The sequence below is a fragment of the Girardinichthys multiradiatus genome, chromosome 5 (assembly GCF_021462225.1).
Source record: "Girardinichthys multiradiatus isolate DD_20200921_A chromosome 5, DD_fGirMul_XY1, whole genome shotgun sequence".
NCBI lineage: Eukaryota > Metazoa > Chordata > Actinopteri > Cyprinodontiformes > Goodeidae > Girardinichthys > Girardinichthys multiradiatus.
The window spans coordinates 48,056,340-48,081,208 of record NC_061798.1 but is presented as its reverse complement, the minus strand read 5'-3'; the positions used below and the strand labels follow the sequence as shown (position 1 = coordinate 48,081,208).

Sequence of the window (24,869 nt, the reverse complement as noted above, 5' to 3'; positions counted from 1 at the left end):
ATTCCACAGTTTTTTCCATTTATAATAGTCATATAATCTCTATTGTTCAACTAATAAACAAACATTACTGTTTGTTTATTTTTTGTTTTGACAAAAATGTCAAAAATATAAAAAATTCAATATCCTGGTTCTGTTGTCCTAGTAAAAATTACATGACATTCATTACATTTATTTGCATCGTTTTGAAGAAAACGCGGAACAACAGGGTCATAACTACTGGATGTTTCTCTATAACTGATAAAAACACACAAAAAGAACCTGATCAGGAAGGCTTGATTCACCATTAAGTCCATCATCTGAGAATAGATATCAAGCAGAATATGAGGTAAGATGGTCTAAGAGACAATGTTGTAAAGAAAAGCTAGAAACTGCAGACCAATGCCTACTGCCAAGGCTAAGTCTACAGAACTGATAATTGGATACAAAAATCTCCAATTATTATCCATGCTGTGTGTCAGAGCTAAGGACCAGGACTGCAACACAGAATTCTTTTTCCCAAAGAAAACCTTCTCAAAAAACCTTGTGGCAGAATGTCTTGTGGGATATAGGCCACAAATCCAAAATTTACATTTAAAACAAAATTAGCCTTAGTAAAACCAGCCACAGTGTAACACAATGGTGGCAACATCATGCTGTGGGGTTACATTCCTTTAGATGTAAAACATAGACCCAACACCAAAGGCTTCATCTCAGGATATTGAAAGTTTCAAGAATGGAGTAGCCAGACTCTAGAAGTAAATCTGATTGAAAGTCTCAGGGATCACCTGAAGAGGGCTGTGGACAAACAATGTCTTCACAAAGATCTTTTTCAGGGCAAAGCAAATATTGCCAAGTCACAATGTGGCATGCATCAAAGGTTGTTCAACAAAGTATTCATTTAGTTGTGTGCATACTTACACATCCAGGTAATTGCAGATTTTTATTTTCTTTTTTACAGTTCTGTCCTTACTTGTTGGTTGAATTAGAGAATAAATGATGGAAAATGTTTTGAAGTGATAATCTTTTCCATATAACAAAAAATCCGGTATTTAAGGACAGGGACGTTTTTGTGTCAGTAGGTAACTTTACATCAGAGACCACAAAAATCACATGTGGCGTTCCCCAAGGGACCATCTTAGGGCCCCTCCTATTTAATATCTACATGCTCCCCCTAACTCAGGTTTTAATAAACAACATAAGTTATCATAACTATGCAGACGGCACACAGCTATACGTTACGATGTCACCAGGTGACCATGAACCTATTCAAGTGCTGGTTAAATGCTTAGAAGAAATCAGTGCATGGATGTGCCAAAATTTTCTTCAGCTGAATCAAAACAAAACTGAAGTAATAATCTTTGGACCAAAGGAAGAGTGTTTAAAGGTTAGCACACAGCTTCAGTTAATACAGCTAGAAACCACCAGTCAGGCTCGAAACCTGGGTGTAGTGATGGACTCAGACCTGAACCTTCAGAGGAACATAAAGACAGGAACAAGGTCGGCCTTCTATCACCTAAAGAACATCTCCAGGATTAAAGGACTAATGTCTCAGCAGGACCTTGAAAAACTAATTTGTGCGTTCATATTTAATAGAATTGATTACTGCAACGGTGTCTTCACAGGTCTGCCTAAAAAGTGGATCAGACAGCTGCAGTTGATCCAGAACGCTGCTGCCCGCGTTCTCACTAGAACTAAGAAAGTGCAGCACATCAGCCCGGTTCTAAAGTCCCTACACTGGCTCCCTGTAGCTCAGAGAATAGACTTTAAAATACTTCTGTTAGTCTATAAATCACTGAATAACTTAGTACCTAAATACATCACAGACTTGTTGTCAGTGTATCAACCACCCAGACCTCTCAGGTCTTCTGGCTCAAATCTACTCTGCATACCCAGAACCAGAACCAAACATGGAGAAGCAGCTTTTAGTTCTTATGCTCCACTAATCTGGAATAAACTCCCAGAAAACTGTAAAAGCGCCAAAACCCTAAGTTGCTTTAAATCAAGATAAAAAACTTATTTATTAAGATTGCCCTTTGACTGGGCCATCTAAACATTAGTTAAGTTTTCAGTCCAATTTTCCTTTCCTTTTCTTATCCATCATTCTATTCTGTTTATTTTTTTTAATTACCTCTGTTGTTTGATTTTTTGTATCATTGTAATGTTTTTCCTCGTGTAAAGTGCCTTAAGTTCTTTGTGCGGAAAAGCGCTATATAAATAAACTTGACTTGACTTGACTTAACCTGGGTGGACACTTTTGAGATCTGCATTGAGCTTTTTCCACATAAAATGAACTCAGTTTATATCAAGTTTAGATTTTTTGGCAGAATGTAACAAATATTTTTAAGAAAGGCCGATGGTTTAAAAAAAAGCAGAATCAAGTAATATTAGAGTAGAAATCCATATGTGAAAATAAAGGAAACATATTGATGGCGTGAAAGATTTGAAACCTGACATTTATATGGGTTTCAAATAAGCTTCTATTTGGATTAATCTGTCATTAGTGGGACAGACAACAAACACCTGACATAAGGACGTAATGCTGCTTCAGACAGAGAAGAAAGCAAAATGTGCTGTCACAACATGGCGGAGCATGTCTGCTTCAGTAGCTGTAAGTGTCTAGGCGGGCAGATTACATAGATTTGATGTTGAAAGTTGGGATAGTCAGGGCGGGAGCACTTTACGCTTCCAAGTTTCCCAAGTGAGGAATTTTAGGGACTTTAGTTGAAGTTGCACTTTGCTGTTTCAATCACGCTTGTTCTGTTTCAAGAGACACATTTACCTTTTGGAGTTGCTTTTCTCGATCCTGTGGAACATTTTTGTTATTCCTCTCGTTGTTTTTTGCTGTAAATGTTCAGTTAGAGACAAATCTAGACTGGAGGCTCACAAGAAAGGCAAATTGCCCTATTTTTTGCCTTTGTTTTGCAATGTCTGGTTGAAATTTTCACTGGGTTTCACAGGTATTTTGACTTGATAGAAGGGATTTGGCTCAGGTGAATTAGGGATGTATTCCTTTTGTGCACATGTGCAGCTAGAAACTTGTGGGACATTTAAAATCAGTACCTCTTCTTACTGGAATTCATCCCAGATCTATTTAGTTCTGCTAGTTGAACTGTTTAAAGCCAGTAACAACACTGCCGATTTTTAAAGACTGGAAATTGTCAGAATTTGCTCTCATGACTCTGAAGTAGTTTTTTCGCATACATCTTTTATGAAGAGGTGGCTACATTTCACCAGTCTTTTGATCCATTTTATAAACAAATAACACATTTGTGGAAATACAGTTTGTATATTTTGGCCACAATGACACAACAATGATTGGATCATGCAGGCGCATGGTGGTCTTTTTTTCTCATGATGAATGATAAAGGGTCATTCTTAGATTCCTTGGGTTTATGTATCTGAACAAAGAACAAGAGGAAGGCAGATGTTGTGCATTATGTGCCGGTCTACTGCCTCTGAAATTGTCCTCCAAATGAGGGTCCTAATGAAAGGGAGCATAATCATGCTGAGTCAATTTGATTTTGTCTCATTTTGCCTGTGTGTGTGTGTGTGTGTGTGTCTGTTTGGGTAGTATTAAAGCCAAACCAACGTTTGTACATTTGTCAAACTCAGAAGGAGCGGCAGTCATCATATTTCGTTATTTTCCTCTCTAACAGCCATGCTCCGAATCTGGATGGCCAGTTAAGTACATTAGCCACACAATATAGCGTTGTCTTGTCTCACCAGCAGAACAGATGTCAAACGGCTTCATTGTTGTTCTTCAAAAAGCCCAACGACTCAATAAAGAAACTGATATATAGGCCTGATTCTACCAGTGTGAGGTGTAAGTGGGGCTGCGGCCAGAAAAATAAATGTATTAAATCAACAGTTTGAATAGAAATTAGCATCATATGTCAAAGAGCTTTTATTAAACCATTAGTCCTCTGAATGATGAACAATGATCTGTTCAGTCTCCAAATGTAGAGTAGGAATGTTATCCTGGGTTTTATTTGTAATTATTTATAGAGAAAACGTTATACAACACATATTCTAAGCCTTCGAATTCTAACATTTTATATGGAAATTAATTTTATTTTAATTTGTTACATTACGTTTTGATCATATTTACAGTTTCTTTAGGTTTTGCTTTCATATAAAATTGGAGTCAATGCTTTTGTTGAGCTACTTATATAAAGAGCAAACTTTTTGTGGTCTTTTAAGACAATATTTATTTAAGTTTTAAATTTGTAACAATTAGACGAAGAATAAAAAAACAATTTAGTTTTTCATCTGATGTATTGATTCAGAGATGTTAGATAGTCGACATTTAAACTATAAAAATTTATTCTATACCTAGTATGACATTTTGAAGAAATCACTAAACAAAAAGTTCTATTTAATCTCATTAGGCATTGAAGGTAACAAATAAAATTAGAATTAAAATTCTAAATGTTAAAATCAAACGATTTGTATTTTGTTAACATTTTATTTTTATAGAAATCCCTAATAGTTTATCGTATCTCATACTCAGATTTTGTAATAGAATTATATCATCCTTTTTTTTATATCTCCGGGCTCTTTTTGGAGGCTTTCTCCCAGGATCTACACTAATGTGAATACTCATACGCCATTTTATTTTTTTAAATACCTGTTCATGTATGAGTGTTATGTTTATGAATATGAAATAATAATGTGAAACTCTCGGGAACAGGAGGTGTATACGTTATTGTTCTCTTAATATGACCATATATTATCAGCTTCCTGATTTCGTATGAAGTTGGAGTGGAATCCCGCCACTTTCCACAAATCTCCGCTACCTGAAGTGAAGAAAATGATTCAAATAGGAAGCAGTGAGTCATTATTTCCTCTAAATTGATCATAACATTTTTCCAAAAGGTGGAAAGTTGTCCTCATTAATTTAAGTCTAAACTTCGATCTTGACTTCGCAACAGCCATAGTAAGTCAAGGTATCAACCTGAGAAATACCCGAGAAAACTCCGCCTACTCGCTGCTCTGTTAGCCGCGCTGGCGTTTAAATGGAGCGGAGTCAGAGGGCGCTGTTGTGAAGTAAAATGACGTAACACCGGAAACGGAAAACAGCGGGCTCGTTTGAAAGGAGGAATCCGTCGCCGTGGTTACTGCAAGGGGCGTTTGGCAAAGTTTAATTCGCCTTTTAAGAGAGAGAAGAGATGAAGAGCTGTTAGACGTTAAACAAGCGGTCATTTTAGTCAAGTTTTAACGCTCTGTTGCGATGACGTCACACCTTTAAAGCGTAAATATGACCGTTAAACGTTAGAAGGCTATCGTTAGCACAGTTAGCCAACATAGCGTCGTAATGATACCAACGTGAACCCAGGGTTGTTGGTTTAGGTTCTGCTTCTGGTTAGTTTTATTGTCCTTCGGTGTTGGTCCAAAATGTGCTCACACGAGAACAGTCGCGTTCTGGTTCTGGAAGAGGAGGTAAAGAGTTTATCAGAGGAGTTAATGCAGTGTCAGGTATGTATGAATGTCCACACAGCTCTTTAATGTAGTGTCTGCTGTTATTTTACAAGAGGAAAAAATAAGTCATTTTCTTTTGCTTAAAAATAGTGACGTACTATTTTTCTTTAACATTTTCTGCACGAATTGCAACTGTTTTAAAGGTTTTACGTATCGGGCCATAATAGAAATGTGTTTTTGTTAGGTTTTGAGTTATTTCAACTTAACCCTTAAGTGTAAAAACCACCACAAATTCCCTACCAAAACAAAGATGCAAATTCACACTTTGGCACGCCAAGGGTATGTTGAGCCTGCTGGTTGGAGTATGACAGTACAGTAGATTTCCACATCTGACACCATTAATTGTGCTCAACAGATTAAAGATCACAGAGAAGAGACAGATTAAAAATCAAGAAATGAGAACAATGTGGCTTTATTGGAACTGGCATACAGCAGAGGTCATGGTCAGTTCAATGCCTGCAAGGTACTGAGATCATGTGGCTGCAAAACAAACAAATAATCAGGCCTCCACCACCATGCTAAACAGCTGGTATGAGGTAGTTGTGCTTAACATGCTATCAGTTTTACACACTTTATTCATTTAACAAAGAAAAGTACATATTCATAAATATATAAGCACATTAAATGTAAACGTACCTTAGTTATCCAAAAGGCTACTAGTCCCTGTTATGTGAATAAGTATCCAGTATGTTAAATCAATAGTAAATAATATATAAAAAATCCAGCATATACAATAAACATGTTGTTGAAGATGCTAATTAAATGTGCTGGTTCTCAAAAATCCGTTTGTTTACATTGTGTGTGTTCCAGTGATAAGATGAGTGTTTGCCAGTGTGTTGTACAGGATGTGGACGTGATGCTCTGAAAGACATGTTTGACTGAATGTTGTCTTTCTAAGTTGGGTCTCCCAGCCTGTTCTGGCTGGTCCTCTTGTAGTTGTGTTCACAAGTCCTGATGTTAGATGTTAAAAAGGTTTAGGACCTGGTAGAGACCAGATCATTTTCATTATGTTCTGATATGTAAAACCTTACTTTTCAAAGAGCACATATTAAGGCAACATGTGTTTGGTCACATTGGGAAAATGCAGCTAATATATACTTTGTGTGAAGCGATTACAACAGACATTTCTCTACACTCACTGAAACTAAGGACCTCCAGTTTGTAAAGAGGTGGCACAGGTAATTCTGTCTAAAGTGTCTTTGATTAATCTTTTGTGTGTGATGGCCCTCAGACAATGTTTTGACTAACTGTTGGATTCTCTAGCAACTGTCTATAACACTATCGCTTTTTACTTACTTTACTTTTACTTCACACTTAACTGTTTCAAAACATACGGGCTCCTTGCAAATTGGACCATTTACATACATGGACCCAGTTAGGTACAAGGCAGGACTCAGTGCTTTACCATGTGTTTCTCTCAGGGAGTCTAGACATGACTCTACATGTGTTTGCCTCTCAGATCTGCAGTTACTTTTAGCTTCGTTTACCCATAAAGTCAGATGAAATGTCAAAACCAGACTGTGGTGACTGTTTTAAAACTGATTGTTTTCATGCTTCTATGGCTTAATCAAAATTTTGTGTGATAGATTTTACGAAAGTACAGGAAAATATATTTTCTTTGTTTACCCTACAATGATGCAAATGTCATTAAAACAGTTGGTTTAGCAGAAATGCCTGATATTCTCCAACCTCTAGATGTTTTAATAAAGACTAAATGTTAATGGGCAGCTCTGAGATGCTTTTTATTTTCCCTATGTGGGTCAGTGATTTAAGGATTCTTTACATACTCACCACCAGGTGGTGTCTAATAACAGGAGTGAACTGACCCAGCATGCCTTACTTTGCATACTCCTACAGGTAGACAGACAGGAACATCAGGCTATAAGATGGCTTTTTGATGAGATCTAACAAAGTACACAGCAGCACTTTTTGCATTGATGTTTGGTTGTTATTAATATTTGCCTTTAACGAATCTGGCAGATTCATTCTGTCATTTGTTTGACCAAAGCGTATTTTTTAACTATGGTGAATCAATGCCGTCAAATGCTTTGTCTTTTTCCGCACATAGAAATAGACGTATTTTCTTTACTTTAGTGTGGATATCAGGGCTGCAAAGCGTATAGGTCATCCCATTACTAGTTTGTCATGTATAAATACTTGATTACTTTTCTCTAATTGGAGAAAAGTAATGGGTTAAAGTAAAAACAATATTTTTACTTTTTTATGACAAGAAAGCTGAGTGGGAGAAATATACTCAGTATGCATTTTCAGTGTTAACATTTTTATCTACCAGTCTTTTGCCAGAGAGCTGATTATTTTTAGCATTTAGAAAGTAAAATAAAATTGGCAATTTAGATTCAGTTTAAACAGCTAATTAGTTGTCTGAAATGGGACCTATCATAACTGAGAAATAGATGCTGCGCCATATTTTTATGTGTTAGCTGGAGTGTTTCTTCCTTTAAGAACTGTAACAAATACAAACTAGTTGAAGCTAATGTAAGCGTGGTTTTAATTCAACCATAAATGAAAATGTGTATCAGGTTCTTTGATCGATATCGTGGTTTAGAATTTAACGAGAAAGAAGTGATCACATTTCTTTAGTAAATCATCTCTCCCCAACATTTACCTGATTTATACTGAACTGAAATCACAGTGTATCTAACATCAACATGCTGGTTATTGATGTGTTTACAAGTGTGGGAGTTTTCTGTTTTTTAAGGATTCACTGTTTAAAACCTCTGACGTGTATTTTTTATTTACTCCTTGAAAAACATTCTACTTGATGCAGCTGGAGCCAGTTGCGGCTGAGCTGGATGCATCTGTATTTTCATCACTGTATTGGTTGAGACAGATAACCAAGCCCGTACAAAACAGAGCAAATCACATCACTGAGAAGAGTTGAATAACCCGCCAAGACAGAATCACGGTGCCTTTGTCACTGTGATTCTGAATGGAGCAATGAATCATTTCAGGATTGCGACGAGACGTGATAAAGTTGTTTTAAAATACTTTGCAACTGTCTGATACTTTATTAAACTATGTATCCATGTAACCTTGGCAATACTGATCTTTAAACATTACAGAGAGCTGCTTTATGTGTGCTTATTATCATTTTCTGTGCTAGAAACTGGAGCAGTAGAAGATAGGTTGTGACTGTTTTATTTTTCACATCTAGAGTCATGGAAAAAAAACAACTTTCTATGAACGTTAATGCAAGAAGAGCGAGGAACTCCTCATGATTCACCAGTCTGGACAGCCACCTGTAGAGACAATAACTTGAATGAGTCATGGTAGTCCAGGCTTTAGGAGTGTTTCTCTTTATGAAGAAACTTTGGTCCATTCTTCATTATTACATTGCTTTGTTCCATTGAGTCACTGGGGTTTCATGTATTCACAGTAATTCAGTCGGATTAAGACCTGGACTCTGAATGGGTCATTGCAGCTCCCTGTAGGGGCGGGCGATATGGACTTAAAATCTTATTGGGATATTTTGTGGTAACTCTTGTAATAACGGTAAGTGATGATGATAAACTAACTTCTTGTCGTATTTTTTAGGTAACTGTTTTGCTGTTCATGTCACAGCAATTATAGCCCCACAAACACAAATAAAAAACATCTTTAAACAGGCTTCTTCAGGACACCAGCTACAGGAAGAAGTGTCATTTTTATCACTAAACTGCACAAAGTACCTGCATTTAGGTATATTTTCACATTTATTGATATTTATTGATGATCCTATGGAACAAATAGCTGAGTAAATAATAAAAATAACAATCCAGACAATACAGCCAGTTTTGGGCTTTTCCAACAACATAACTGAAATTTATCATTCTCATAAGTCCAAATTCTTGTCATGGTTTTTCACAGTATTGATAAACGATATGATAAATGCCTGCCCCTAGCTTCTTCATTCTTTAATTTTCAATTCTTGATATTCTGCTAATTATTTGCTGCTTGGGGATCCTGGTCCTGTTGTATAACTGGGTTATAACCAGACTCCAGCGGTCACACAACTGGCCTCTCATCTGCCAACAAGTACAAATCATCCCCCTCCCACACCCATGCTGGACAGTGGATAAGACGTATGTTTAGTTTTGGTCCAATAATGCATTTTTATTATGCTAACACATCTACACTTCTGTCCCATCTGCTCAAGGAATATTGTTGCAGAAAGCTTTTGGTTCATTTAAATGCAACGTTGGAAATGTAACCTGTTCTTTTAGGTGAGAGATGCCTTGTATCCCAACACCAAGCCATGCTTCTTCAGTCTTTTTGTTGTTCTACTGTCATTAACGTTATATTCAACATGCTGCCTGAGGCCTCTACAGTCCGAGATGTAGCTCTTAGGTGTTTTGCGATTTCCATGAGCATAGCACGGTCTGACCTTGAGGTGAATTTGCTGGACACCTGGGAACATTTCCAAGTGTCTTAATTGTTTTCCACTTGTGAAGCTCTCACTGAATGATGGACTGAAATGTGATTAGAGATGACCTTCTAACCTTTGCCAAATTTATAGGCAGCGACTGTTGCTTCTCTAAGGTCATTGCTTATGTCTTTCCTTCCTTGCCTTTTGTAAAGCCACACCTGTGTGCTCCATGCCTTATTAGAAGTGGCCACACCTACTGATGATCAGTTAATTGAATCCTTTTATTAATCGCACCTGGCTGCTTCTTTTTCTCTGGGATCTGATGGGACCAGTAAAGCCATACTTAGTTTTTCACTTGACTGTAATGATATTAATGCTATTTGCTACTTTGTTATCTCTGTAGTTATGTTTAGCTGTGATACCTTCCAGACGTGGGCCGTCGGCTGAGCTATTGCTGCCTAAAACCTCATGTTCTCTCTCTGTAGATCGTACATTTTGCTCTGTCTAGGGCTTTAATCGTGTCTCTCCTGGACAAAGCAATAGAAGGAGCTATAGCTGCCACTAACTCCATGTACTCTGTTGTTCATCCCATAGATTGTACTACTGACTTAGAGCTCATGTTTGTGGCTGCATTTTTTTTTTCTTGATAAAACCACTAAAAGAGCTACTGAAAGAGCGACGCTATTAACTCCTGGATCAGCGCTGTTTTTTTCTGTATTCTCTAACCCCCAGATGGACGCTCACACTGAGCCAGGCGGAGGAGTTGCTGCTACGTCAATGGCTCGATGCAGTTGTCTGGATTTCCTTTTGACAGAAAAACGTTTTTGATCAGTTTGAATAATAAACTGAACTTGACTGCATTGTTTTTAACGGGAGTCAAATTGGAATGTATTTATTGTTAATTGGTGCTATATAAATAAATAGAGTGGATAAGCTGAGGTACAGCTGTTTTAGCCATCCTTAGGTTGCTCTTATTTTTGACCTGTCATTATGTTATTGTTTGGCCAGAGGTTTGTAGTGTAGTCAAAAAAGACAATTTAATGGATCTTCTCTGCAGCCTGGCCTGATGCGTTTGTGTCGCTGCATTGATGTGTGAAAGTTTAAAAGCAGAAGGGACTGAAGAGCCGAGGCCAGTCCACTACTGACAGGTTTCTGGAACATCATAATAGAAATCTGGCATGTTCTCATACCTGTGGGGAATTAGGGTAAGAACATGACAGTAATCATTTATATTTTTGTTTCCTCCATCGATCTGCGATCCCACACTCCAGTTCTGCACGTTGCTGCTTCCGTTTGGTGTACACAATCTATAAAAACAAGGAAGAATGTGAGAGGTCCCTTCCTTTTTCTGCTAACTAAGTTGTTATACTATATATTCATCTCCACCATACTTTGTTTACCAGAGCTGTAGCCTCTTATTGAGCTGGCATAGAAACTGTCCTTGGTGGTCCTCTCCACGCAGAGCAGACCATCAGTGATTCTGTTTATCTAATAAAGGCTTTAAGATGTGCAGTGTACATTTTAAATAGTGACATTTGAATACCACTGATGTCTTAAGTCTGGCATGATGTGGTTCAGGACAACCATTATCTACAAAGACTCTCGTCTGTCAGCCAGCAAACGTTCCAGCTAGACCATGCTAATTTTTCTAATATGTGCTGAATTCCAGTGGCTCTCTCTAGTATGTTTAGCCCATGGTGTTTCAGGATCCAGATACGGGATGAATAATTCAGCAATCATCAAACACTCATTGAATGTATCTTTAAGCACACATAAGGCCGAGGAGAGCTCTTGATGAGGGTCCTCGCTGAAAACTTGTCAGCAAAACAGTTAATGGCAGCCAAAGGCCTGGCAGACGGGGTAAACCATGCCGCCTGATTTAATCATTAGCCACGTTCCAGTGTTGGTTTTGTGAAAACCCCCCCCCCCATCGTGGATACATACAGAGACAGAGATCTACATCACAGTCCTTCCACTTTTTATATGTTCAGCTCGTGGCCTTATCAAGGTCTGATGCTGCCATTTTACTAAATAATTGATTAGACACTTTTTGAGAAGGGGCTTAAAATTCATGTACTAATTGGAGACCAGTAGGTTCCAGTGGGAGGGAGGACTTTTATCTTATGATGATGTGAACATAATTTATCAGATGATTTTATATTAAGTCGATTTGGTATAATTCTGTATTTTAATGTCAAATGTACTTTTCAGATGTCCCTCATTAAATGTAATATTGCCTAAAAATGTTTGAGAAACCGGCACGACAATTTGAATTGGAAATGTGTCAGCGGCTCGCTGGCTTTCAGAACTGCAGGATGACTTTTCCCTGTCATCAGTTCTGAGTTTCTTTGCAGCCGTGGTGGAAAACACGTCCGGAGACCAATTGATTAATAAGGAAAACACGAGCCCGACTGCTGTGTTTTGATCCGGATCCCTCCTCTCCCCAGTCATAAATAGTTCATAATGACAAGTGTCAATGCTCGCTCCCCTTGAGTCGAAGGTCACATCTCAGCGATGGAGATTACTGCAAAGAGAGGCGCATGATTAGAGAGGGCAGGCCAGATGAAAACTGTTTTGTACAAGTTGTTTAAATAATTGATCGGCTTCTCTACTGTCATATGCTAATGCCAATGAGCATCCTGATTAATCTTTAATGTTTTTCACCCAGAAGAGCCGTGTTGTGTTGCTGCTTTTTCTCTCACCAGCTGATTATTATATATCTCACTAAAGAAAAATAACACGTGAAACCTTCATTGTTTTGCAGGCAGACAAGGAATTTGTGTGGTCTCTGTGGAAACGGCTGCAAGTGGCAAATCCAGACTTGACCCAGGCCGTCAGTTTGGTGGTGGAGCGGTGAGTGGATTCATCTGTCACGTCGCCACTTGAGAAGCTCAACAGCTAAACATTACTTTATCTCACAAGCCAAGAAAAATGTGTGTGAAAGTTGTTCAAGAGGGTTTTTTTTAAAGCACCTACACGGGTTATGATGGAATCTGGTGCAGATGCTGATTTAAACCCTCTTATCCCCAGTCTCCCAGTTCAAACAACGGAAACCTCTTTAATGAAAACACTTCTCCTCTGCTGCTCTCATGCTGGACAGTTGAAGCATTCCTGCCAAAGACTTGTCTTTACCGGATAAAGCTGTAAGATGGAATAAGGCCTCTTTTGCTGGATGGTTAAGCCAAATGAAAAACTGCAGCATGGGAACTGTCAGTGAACACAGAGGTGCTTCCTTTTCCCTGATCATGCATATTTACATAAATAAAACATACAGTACCATGCAACCGTATTCATACCCTGTGAACATTTTGTCTCATTACAGTCACAAACGTATGTATTTTACCACCATTTTTCTGATAGACCAACATCAAGTTGTGCGTAATTTTAATGTGGAAGAAAAATTATGAATGGCTTTTAAAATTGATGACAAATGATAATCTGATAAGTGTGGTGTGCATTAACATTCAGCCCCCCTGACTGCATATGTTAGACAACCACCTTCTGCTTGAGTTAAAGCTGCAGGGGTTATGGTCTACATCTCCACCAGCTTTGCACATTTAGAGACTGAAATTTCTGCCCAATTCCTTTTGAAAAATAGCCCAAGCTTAGTCAGATTTGTTGGAAACCTGTGTAAATCAATTCTCATGTTTTGCCACAGATTCTGAGTTGTATTTAGGTCTGGACTTTGACTAGGCCAGTTTAACACATGAATATGCTTTGATCTAAACCATGCCACTGTAGCCCTGTCTGTATTTTTAGAGTCGTTGTCTTGCTAAAAAGCTGAACCTCCAACTTACTATTCGCAGCCTCTAACTGGTGTTCATCCAGGATTCACCTGGATTTAGTTCCATCCATCTTCCAGTCAGTTATGATCAGCTTCCCTGTCCCTGCTGAAGAAAAGCGTCCCCACAGCATGATACTGTCACCACTGTTCCTCACAGTGGTGATGGTGCATAAGCTATTAATCTCAGCAGCTCCTCCAGAGTTACCATGAACCTCTTGGCTGCTTGTCTGATTGATTCTTTCCTTGGCTTTCCATGTTCAGATGATGGATTGTACAGAACTCTGTGTGATGTTCAAGCTGACCTGTCTGCTGTGTTACTTGGTCCTCGTGATGATGATGTTTGTTCACTCATGTTCTCGAACAAACTTCTGAGTCCTTCAGAGAGCAGCTGGACTGAGATCAGGTGACACACAGGTGGGCTCTATTAACTAGGTTGCATGTACTGGATTTCATTAACGGCTATCAGGGTAAAGGGGGCTGAATAGAAAAACTTTAAAAATCATGTACAATTGTCCGTCTACGTCCCTCTACACAGTTGTGCTATTATTTGTTGGTCTGTCACATAAAATCCTTATAAAACATATTAAGGTTCGTGGTTGTAATGTGACCAAATGTGAATCAAATTCAGGGGTATGAACACTTGCAAAGCGGTGTATCAGTTATCATTTGGGCCAAAAGTTGTCTAATGTTAACCCACTTCTTTTTACACATCCGTTTGGTGTAAATCATAATTTCTGGTGCTCATGACTCACTTTCTGTGGGTTGTTGTGGACCAGGGTTCTTCAGCCCTGGCCCTCAGAGCTCCTTTCCAGCAACATTTAGATACATCCCTTCACCAACACACTTGAATCAAATGAATGGCTGCTTACCGGGCCTCTGAAGAGCTGAACGACTGCTGATGAGGGAATTTAGCCATTTGATTCAGGTGTGTAGGAGAAGGGATGCATCTGAACATGCAGAATAGTAGCTCTGGAGCACCCCTGTTGTAGACAGTGCAGCAGCATGCAGAGAGTTCTTCCAGTACCTCTGCCTCTCATTTTTATGCTCCACACCCTCTTCAGTTTCCTGTTGCCCCATAGGAAACCCATCAAAGTGTGTTGGTCCACTGAGATGCTGGGGGAACATGCACCTAGAGATTGTATGTGTATTGTATCACTTAATGCGCAAGAGGATATTGACATGGTAATTGTGTCGACTCCAGTCAAGCGCCGGTGCCCAGTGGGAGCTGCCATTCATCCCTCCTTCCTCTTACTGTGCGGATCTTGTAGAGTGATTGGTTGGTTGCTCAGGACATGGTGAACACAGCCCAATATTTGAGGAAATGCAGCTAGGCCTGCCTGTGTTCTGGCCCCTTACGGGGCAAAGCCTGTTATTTCATCGCCGACCAGTGGAGAAGGCTGATCACAAGAGGCAAAAAGACGATGGAAAAGACCTTGGAGATCGAGGTGCAGGAGGAACTGATGATGTGGGAATGAAATAGTTTGTTTCCATTGGTCTGAAGCAGTTGAAACAAACTGGTCCTAAACTGAAGGTTTGTTTTGGTTCCCTCAAAACTCAGAAAAAGGTGCTGTTTGGATCATGGGAATTCACACAGTGGTTAGGGTTCAAACAAAAAAAATAAATAATAGACATGTAGGGCATAGGCATGTATTTATTATTCACTGTTTTTTGCAGTCATATAATGCCATTTATGTCTTGAATTTCAGTGAGAAGCACAAAACTGAGCTGAAGGACAGAAAAGTGTTGGAGATCCTCCAGTCCAAAGACCACAAGATCCAGGAGCTAGAACAGGTACAGAACAGTCTACTGAGACATTTTCTGCAAATAATATCAGTGACCTGAGACTATACACACACTGAGCTTTTTATGACCATCTCTCGGTTGCACCCTCTTTCTCTTCAGAACAACCGTAATCCTTCGAGGCATTGATTCCACAAGGTGTCTGAAATATTCTTCAGAGATTTTGGTCCATATTGACACAGTTGCGGTGGATTTATTGGCTGCATTCATGTTGAAATTCTCCCCTTTTTGAGTTCTGGTACAGTGAGCTTATGGTCAGGTTGAAGAAAACAGTTTTCACATGGTGCATTTCCTGCTGGAAGAAGCCATCAGAAGATGGGCACACTGTGGTCATACAGTGATGGACTTAGTTTCACACAGTTCACATAATTTTTCCAGAAGGAAAAGGACAGAAATAGGAATATGTGGAGCTACACTGTGTATTTAGTTAAGGGTTTTCATGTTGAAGAGATCTGTGAAAGAACTGCGATGTCACAATACAAACAATGTGGTGTTGTTTTCATATATTCATGAACGTTTATACACATGTTACACTGCAAAAGTTTGAGATTTTATTATTAAACAAATGAGCATTTATTACCACATAAACACACACAAAGGTACCAGAAATTGGTACCGTTGAGTACCAATACCAATTCCCAGGTACTGGGCATCTTCATAAAACCATCATATTTGCCAACTCTTCTGTTGGTATATTCTTTTTTGATCAGATGCACCAAGGATTTGATCAACATCTTGGCCGTAGAGCCTAAATGTAGCTTTTTTTCATGAATATTGGTGAATGTTGCGATAACAGTATGACTTATGATAAATATTTAGAAAGGTTAAATGTCCTTCTGTTTGGGTTTCTAGCAAACAACAAACCAGATAATTTGTGTGAGGTTCACTTTCTTACAACACCACAAACATCCAGTGACGTTCACTGAAAACCAGAGCAAGAGTGACCCACATACTGTTGTTGTTGATTAAGACAAACGCAAAGAATCTAGACGAAGATAATCAACCTGAAACGTTTGGGACATTGTGTGCCAATTTGTTTGTTTTTTTTAACCGGGCAAATCTGTGAGATTCTTTTTTTATGTTTAGCATCTAAATCTGACTAATTGGCTTGTTTCATTAAAATATAGTTTTATTTATTGTTGAGTAGGTACAAATAAAAAAATGAAAATAATTTTAGCAGTTGAAATAAAAAAAAAAGATAATTTTGTGCTCCCTCAAGTATGTTTAACTTGTCTGCCCCCATAGCTAAAGGTTTGTACACCCCTGTCTTAATCCTACTGTTTCTAAGTGGGTTAAACATCAAACTGGGGAGATTTTTTGAGGTGTATCCCCAGCTGTGTTTGTCTGCCTTCTGTGTTTCTGATGAACTCATACGTCTGGATGGCATAATCTCCAATGACGGCGACAGTAGCGTAATCTGCTCTATAACGTCACGCCTTCACTGAGACAACTGCTTGTTTCCTTCATTAGCGTCCTTCATTGAGAAGAAACCTTCATTCTTAATGTGATTGGCTGTAATGGAGTCACCGGCTTGCCTGTGTTTTATATATTATTCTCTTTAGCAACCAGAATGGTGGCTCAGGGGAGCAGGCGTTAATACTTTGTGGAGAACTTTAATTTATTGCAAGTTTTGTGCTTTTAGATGCTCTTTTTTTGGATCCTTCTCTGACGTTGATGCAGTAAATGTTTGAAATGCTCAATAAAACATGGAACATGGGATTCTGTGCTGGGTCATTTGGTTCTCTGAGATCCATCATCTCATCTACTCTTGAGCCTTTCTATCACACTGATTAATTGATTTTTTTCCTCCTCTTTTGAGACACGATGGTCCACTGAATCCACATGGGATCTTACATTTCTTCTGAAAACTTCAGCTCTCCCACTTTGATGTTTTACTGCCTCCTGGTTTCTTCCATTTCTTTTTCTGTGCTTTTGTAACATAATTCGTTTAGATTTTTATTCTTCATTGGGAAATTATCAATGCTAATCTTTCTCTCCTAGATGTTTCGACTTTGTTGTACCTCTTTTTTTTCCAACTAAGCTCTGCTAAGGTTGAAATTGTTCTTGCCAGTCTCATTATCAGCATTTGAATTTACAACCTGTTCTACAGTGTAAATCTCTATTAAAGCCCTCCATTTTAGTAGCTTGGCAAGCTAGAAGTAGCAAGAAACTCTAAATCTACTTTCTCGATACATGGAAGCAGTTTCCCTGAAGATGGCAATTAATTGCATCCCAGAGCTCTGTGTTATTTGAGAAGAGGTACCCACAGAAAGCCATGGATTACCAGCCAACGCCGAACTTCAGATGAGGCAGTGAGGAAGCCATCCTCCTCATACCAAGGCCACAGAGGGAGCCCAAAGTAATATGAAGGGAATGTATAGCATTATTAAACCATCTCTGATTTTCCCTTGCTTTATTAACTGCCTCTTGAGCTCCACTAACTAAACTGACTGTTCTGTTCAGCTCTGTCACATTAGACCAGCATCACATGAGTATTAACTGTAGAGTTGCATTGATCCAGCTGATTTTGACCATCTGATTCAAACTTTCTTAAGGTCCGTAACACACACAGTTCATCGAGGTAGAACGTCTAAATTCAGCAAAGAAATGAGCAACTACGACATTATCTTCATTTTTTTTCTTCAAAGGATTAAAGAACTTGAAATGTTTGTGACCAAAAACAGACCATTTCAGCTTTGATGCAATAAATGATCATTTTTATTTCTCAGTATTTGACTTGGCAATCACTGTCGTAGTGCATCATGGGAAAACTGGAATGTTTTAATCGCTGGCTGATAAATTGGCGCATCTCTAGTGATGAAAAGACGGGAGCAAAGTGATCGAGTTGAATGATTAAAATATTTGCTGATCTGTGAGGTTAATGAGCCAATATTAGTTTTTCTTTATTTAATTCAACATGTAATTTCTTTTTGAGCTGATATGAGATTCTCACAGTATGATTAACTTCAGTAAAAATATCACCTTTTCACTGCATCGCAGTATTTACACAAAAGCCTGACCTAATTGTTTTTATTTAAAACAGATAAGAAAAAGTATTCTTACTGTTGCTGAAGTAATAAAACATATTGACAGTTAAAGTAATCTTGTCTTTGCCATTTTGATTGGTATTCAGAGTGAAGTGAATATATAGATTTAAACTACTACTAAAATGATTTAAGGTGTTAATTGTACCGACTTTAATAACTTTGTGCTGTGTGGCGTTCTGCTCGGATGGACTCTGCAGTCGTTTTTGAACAGTCACGCTGCTTATAATTTGCCAACTGTTGCTTTAAAACAGTGTCACCTTAGTGAGCTAATTCCAAGTATTTCCAAACAGCTCAATTTGTCTTTGGTGTAAGCAAAGGGAAAGAGGAGTCCTCTTTCAGCCAGCTGACTGACAGTGTGCAACAAGTGGGGGAGGTTCAAAGCTGTCTTACTGATTTATGTCTCTAACATCCAAACTAAGCTACTCTCTGGCTTCCTATTAGAAGGACTTTAATCTATAAAAAATAGGATAACCGAAACCTTTAGCAGGTTTAAAACGCCTAATCAGAAACAAAACTAACTTTTTAAAGTAAAAAACGCAGCCTTTAAAAAGTAATGGAAAAATATGTAGTCATGGCAATATTTTTACGACAATGGTTAAAAAAAATTAAACTAGAAAATGATCAGAAATGCTTGTGTCTGATAAACTAACTGATTTGATGCTAATTATTTTTAGAGTATTTTTCTTTGGAGTCTTTCAGAGCTAAATTGCGCTCTTTAAGTATTTTTCACTTTATTTCACTGTTATTTTTCTGTTTCTCCATCTGCTGCAGAAAGTGACCGACCAGCAGATGGAGATTAATAGGCTGCTGCAGAAGAAGACAACAGTGGAAGAGGACAGTGCTTTAATGAAGGAGTTGACAACTCTGCGTGAACAGCTGGAGAACAAGAATCAGCAACTTGAGGTTGGTGGAACAAATGTTCTGTGGCAGTGTGGGCCCCAGGGACGAAAGTCTCTGTTCGGAGTGTCACTGAATACAACTTGTCCCCTGTGGGTGAAGCCCCCAGCCTCTGAATCATTTAGAGGACAGTCTCATTCTGTCTCACCCTTCCTTACCCACTGACAACACAGAATACTTAACAGCTCAAAATCTGTGATCGAATAAAATAACCAAAGGAAAGCAGGATTTTAACTTGCATATAAATATTTGATGGTTCCTTCAGTTGGGGAAATTGAAAAGCATGCATGCTATGATGTGGCTTCTCCCTAATTATGCTTAGATGGGACACGGCTATGATTAATTAATCAAGAACTGGTCCTTACATGGTCTTGGTGGGGTCTCTCAGCGAGATATAGTGGGGGACATCTTCAAAGGATACCGGGGTTGAGTCTAATGGGTCTGGTTGCAAACACCTTTCTCATTATAAGCTGTCATTAAAGCTGACAGACTGGCCCTTGTACCCACATGAGCTGAGCTCCTGCAGCACGTCTCGGCCCATACCAACCAACACCTGGTCACGGGGGCCCAGTCATACAGCACAGATGACCTTGGCTAATCAGCAGCCCATGCAGGGGGCTCCTGCAGAAAAGACGGTCTGCTGTTTATGTATTCATTTCAGCTTCGCCCCATGGGCTGCTGGTCCTTTTCTACCTCTGCAGGGCTTCTTCTCAGTTTGAACTGCTACTTTTTCTGTTTTTCTGCCTTTGTCACTATTGTTTATTTGGCCCTGCTGGCACTGCTTACCTGCACACACACACTAACGTTACACACATTCATGTCTTCATATAGGAAATGAAGACAAAACATAGAAAAAAGGAAGAGGAGGAGCAGCAGGTGGTGCATGCTCTAGAGGAGGAGAAAGAGGGATTAACTTCCCGTTGTGCTGCCCTGAGTGCTGACCTCCAGGAGAAACAGAGGCAGGCCGACAGTCAGCGAGGCGAGTGGGATGCCGCCCAGGCCAGATTAAAGGTTTGAAACACAGGGACAAGTCCTTGCAGAAACACGCAAACCTTGAACTCTCTGGTCTCTCAGACCCTTTGCTCCTCAGCTTGTGAAGATAACAAGATCCTTCTTTCAAAGTATAGATGTAAATATGCAGGCTGTACATTCATATAATAGGAAAAATATTACTTAACATGTAGGAGACATTTTTTTTTTTTTTTTTTTTTGAGTTAAAACATTATTTGAGTTGAACACAGTAAATGTTATGAATTTGTTGATTTTTTTTTATGAATGTTTTGGAGTTTTGTCACCATTCCCATTGTAAAGTAGAGGGGTGGCAGCATCATGTTGTGTAGGTGTTTTACTGCAGGAGTTACTGGTGCACTCCACAAAATAGATTGCATCAGGAAAAAAGAACATTGCTTGAAAACATTGAAGAAACATCTCAAGACATCAGGCTGGAAGTTTGGAGTGGGCACCACAAAGCCCTGATCTCAGTTTCAGGTTTGTGTGAGTAAGATGGCCCACCAACCAGTTACCAGTTACAGCAGGGATGGGCCAAAAGTCCAGCAAACTATGGAGCTGAGAAGTTTGTGGAAGGAAACCCAAAACATTTGACCCAAGTCATACATTTTAAAAGGCAATTCTTCCAAGTAATTAGAACATGGAGGCATTAATGTGGATAGTAAATAGCTCTGTTTTAGTTTCCAATAGACTTAAAAGGCCCTAAATTGAACTTATTGAAACCTTGGATGGTTTATGTAGTTGATCTGATTATTGTGCTCAGCATACATATCAGATTTCTAAGTTGGAAAAGAAAGTTTTTAAAATGACTTTTGATCTGTTCCACCAGGATCTGGAGAAAGATCTCCAAAATGCTTGTCAGGAGCTGTCTAAACTGCAGGCACACCGTGCCGGTCTAGCTGCACAGCTTTCTTCCAAGGAGAGGGAGTTAGCTGCAAATCGAGAGCAACTTGATCAAACACGGTGAGTTTAATCAGCTGAAAAACTGTGCCTGATGTTGTGAACCCCAGCACTACAGCAGATAGTTCAATGGGTCATTTTATCAGGTAAAGGAAGTGTCGTGTAAATACAGGATATATGCCTCTTATTGCTGTGAGGTTTGGGGGGTGACACACATTTCTTCATCTCTGGCTCACCTAAAGCCATTTGATAAGCCCTGCATAGTGGATGTGCTTTAAAGGAGGAAAGAAGGGAAACAGGGCAGGCTTTCACTAAGCTTTAGTCGATATTATAGAAACTGACAGAACTGTAGAGGCTTTAATGGTAATCTCTGTCTGTTTTTTTTTTTGTTTTTTTTTGCCGCTTCTCAGTTTTAATGCCAGAGGCACCCTGACATGTCAGTCACATCCAAGCAGCACATTTTGACGTTTTTGTTTTTTAGTGACCTCATTAGTATCCAGAATGATTTAATACTCATCAGTGTTGCTGCTGTAAGAAACCGAAGGACTGCTTATAAAGGAGTGTAAGTTTATAATATGCCTCATTTTTTTCCCAACAGGTCAAATCAATGCAGGCTCTGGGCAGTTAGTAGTGAATTATAATGTATATTTATAATTCAGTGAAACATCTCTCCACTTGTCTAATTGGTCTGGTTTTACTCTAATTAATAAACAAGAAACCAATATTGAGTAAAGTAAACATTTTAACTTTCTACATTTAGTTAAGAACCTTGATCTGTGATTCCAGCTTGAAGAAGGAAAAACTAAAATCACTTCTTTTACTCAACATTTCTGTTAGAAATGCAACATCTTGTACAGTCTGACTCTGTGTAACTTTGTGCGTTTGTGTCTGCAGGCGTGATTTTGCTGAAGTTCAGACTCTGTACAGACAAAACACGGAGCATTCAGCAGAGCAGAGCCACCTGATCAGGCAGCTGGAGGGACTCAACCTGGACACTCAGAGAGTCATGAGGAACCAGGAGGAGGCTCACACTGCCGACACCACTTCGTATCAAAGGGTATTCACACATAGTAAACCTCCCAACATCCCTCCTGGGAGATCTGATCTCGCCTGGATGCATATGAATACAAGATGTCTTTACTCGGACCACTTTTAGAATGGATGGCCTGATGGCATCTCCGTGGAACCTCTGAATAACAATACAGGTCCTTCTCAAAATATTAGCATATTGTGATAAAGTTCATTATTTTCTATAATGTAATGATGAAAATTTAACATTCATATATTTTAGATTCATTGCACACTAACTGAAATATTTCAGGTCTTTTATTGTCTTAATACGGATGATTTTGGCATACAGCTCATGAAAACCCAAAATTCCTATCTCACAAAATTAGCATATCATTAAAAGGGTCTCTAAACGAGCTATGAACCTAATCATCTGAATCAACAAGTTAACTCTAAACACCTGCAAAAGATTCATGAGGCCTTTAAAACTCCCAGCCTGGTTCATCACTCAAAACCCCAATCATGGGTAAGACTGCCGACCTGACTGCTGTCCAGAAGGCCACTATTGACACCCTCAAGCAAGAGGGTAAGACACAGAAAGACATTTCTGAACGAATAGGCTGTTCCCAGAGTGCTGTATCAAGGCACCTCAGTGGGAAGTCTGTGGGAAGGAAAAGTGTGGCAGAAAACGCTGCACAACGAGAAGAGGTGACCGGACCCTGAGGAAGATTGTGGAGAAGGGCCGATTCCAGACCTTGGGGGACCTGCGGAAGCAGTGGACTGAGTCTGGAGTAGAAACATCCAGAGCCACCGTGCACAGGCGTGTGCAGGAAATGGGCTACAGGTGCCGCATTCCCCAGGTCAAGCCACTTTTGAACCAGAAACAGCGGCAGAAGCGCCTGACCTGGGCTACAGAGAAGCAGCACTGGACTGTTGCTCAGTGGTCCAAAGTACTTTTTTCGGATGAAAGCAAATTCTGCATGTCATTCAGAAATCAAGGTGCTAGAGTCTGGAGGAAGACTGGGGAGAAGGAAATGCCAAAATGCCAGAAGTCCAGTGTCAAGTACCCACAGTCAGTGATGGTCTGGGGTGCCGTGTCAGCTGCTGGTGTTGGTCCACTGTGTTTTATCAAGGGCAGGGTCAATGCAGCTAGCTATCAGGAGATTTTGGAGCACTTCATGCTTCCATCTGCTGAAAAGCTTTATGGAGATGAAGATTTCATTTTTCAGCACGACCTGGCACCTGCTCACAGTGCCAAAACCACTGGTAAATGGTTTACTGACCATGGTATCACTGTGCTCAATTGGCCTGCCAACTCTCCTGACCTGAACCCCATAGAGAATCTGTGGGATATTGTGAAGAGAACGTTGAGAGACTCAAGACCCAACACTCTGGATGAGCTAAAGGCCGCTATCGAAGCATCCTGGGCCTCCATAAGACCTCAGCAGTGCCACAGGCTGATTGCCTCCATGCCACGCCGCATTGAAGCAGTCATTTCTGCAAAAGGATTCCCGACCAAGTATTGAGTGCATAACTGTACATGATTATTTGAAGGTTGACGTTTTTTGTATTAAAAACACTTTTCTTTTATTGGTTGGATGAAATATGCTAATTTTGTGAGATAGGAATTTTGGGTTTTCATGAGCTGTATGCCAAAATCATCCTGTATTAAGACAATAAAAGACCTGAAATATTTCAGTTAGTGTGCAATGAATCTAAAATATATGAATGTTAAATTTTCATCATGACATTATGGAAAATAATGAACTTTATCACAATATGCTAATTTTTTGAGAAGGACCTGTATATCTGAAAAAGAATTATTCCAAATATGATTTGTGCTTAAATGTCCTGAGCGAAGATTCGTCTCTGCATGTGACTGTTCTGGGTGGCCACATTAGTAAATTAGTAAACACATTAGTAAATCAATCAGTCAATACATAAGATATTAAATGCATATCTTCATGTAACCTTTGCATTTATTTCACTTACCTGAGTTGGGACTGTGAAAGTGTTGAATCTCTAATGCCCCTTTTCAACTGGCTCAATTTGGCCCTACTCTACTTTTTTCGTACCGATAACTACTTTTTTGGTCTCAGCAGATACGACCGGGGCTGAGTAGAGACTGCATGTGACGTGAATAGACTGCTGTTCACTGATTGGCCGTGGGAGGAGGAGAAATGAGAAGGTTTTCGTTGAGACAGTGCAAGGAAAAGTTAATAAAACTGAAGAGCATCTACAAGAATATTAAGGACCACAGTGGCCGGAGTAGGTCATACATGTAATTTTACCATTTACAAATCATAAACCTTGCCTGAAGGCTGACAGAAAAGAAAAAGGACAAATCACCTTTCTAAATAACACGCAGGCAGAGCGCTGTATTTAATAACATCCTAAACCAGCTGATCACACATAAAATCAGCTGTTCAGAGGCACAAACATTTTCCCCAGAACACACAAAACAAAACCGCCATGAAACAACGTGTTTGGTTCGTAAATTTATTTATGGTCCTTAAGCGAACCAGCGTCTGCAGGAGGAGGGAGCAGGCAGAGAGCAGCTGCCCGTAATCAAACTGCCTGCATCAGACCAAACGGGAGGATG

The 24,869-nt window shown here is 39.3% G+C and overlaps 1 protein-coding gene across 5 annotated transcripts in view; it reads left to right on the top strand.

The window, feature by feature from the left end:
- The first annotated feature begins 4,775 nt into the window (after window positions 1-4,775).
- The window catches only part of cntln (centlein, centrosomal protein), a 138,616-nt gene continuing 118,522 nt past the window's right edge, over window positions 4,776-24,869 (top strand). For 2 of the 5 annotated variants that reach the window (XR_007038359.1, XM_047366182.1), the window contains exons 1-7: window positions 4,776-5,454; window positions 12,588-12,676; window positions 15,314-15,398; window positions 19,226-19,357; window positions 20,183-20,362; window positions 21,189-21,322; window positions 22,154-22,316. Coding sequence is in view for 4 of the 5 variants with exons in the window: in XM_047366182.1 (XP_047222138.1) it covers window positions 5,374-5,454; window positions 12,588-12,676; window positions 15,314-15,398; window positions 19,226-19,357; window positions 20,183-20,362; window positions 21,189-21,322; window positions 22,154-22,316 (864 nt within the window). In the remaining variant the exon portion in view is untranslated. Of the gene's footprint in view, window positions 5,455-10,907; window positions 11,029-12,587; window positions 12,757-12,853; window positions 13,049-15,313; window positions 15,399-19,225; window positions 19,358-20,182; window positions 20,363-21,188; window positions 21,323-22,153; window positions 22,317-24,869 lie in introns of those variants that run through there. The other 3 variants (XM_047366185.1, XM_047366184.1, XM_047366186.1) reach the window with 3 other exon arrangements.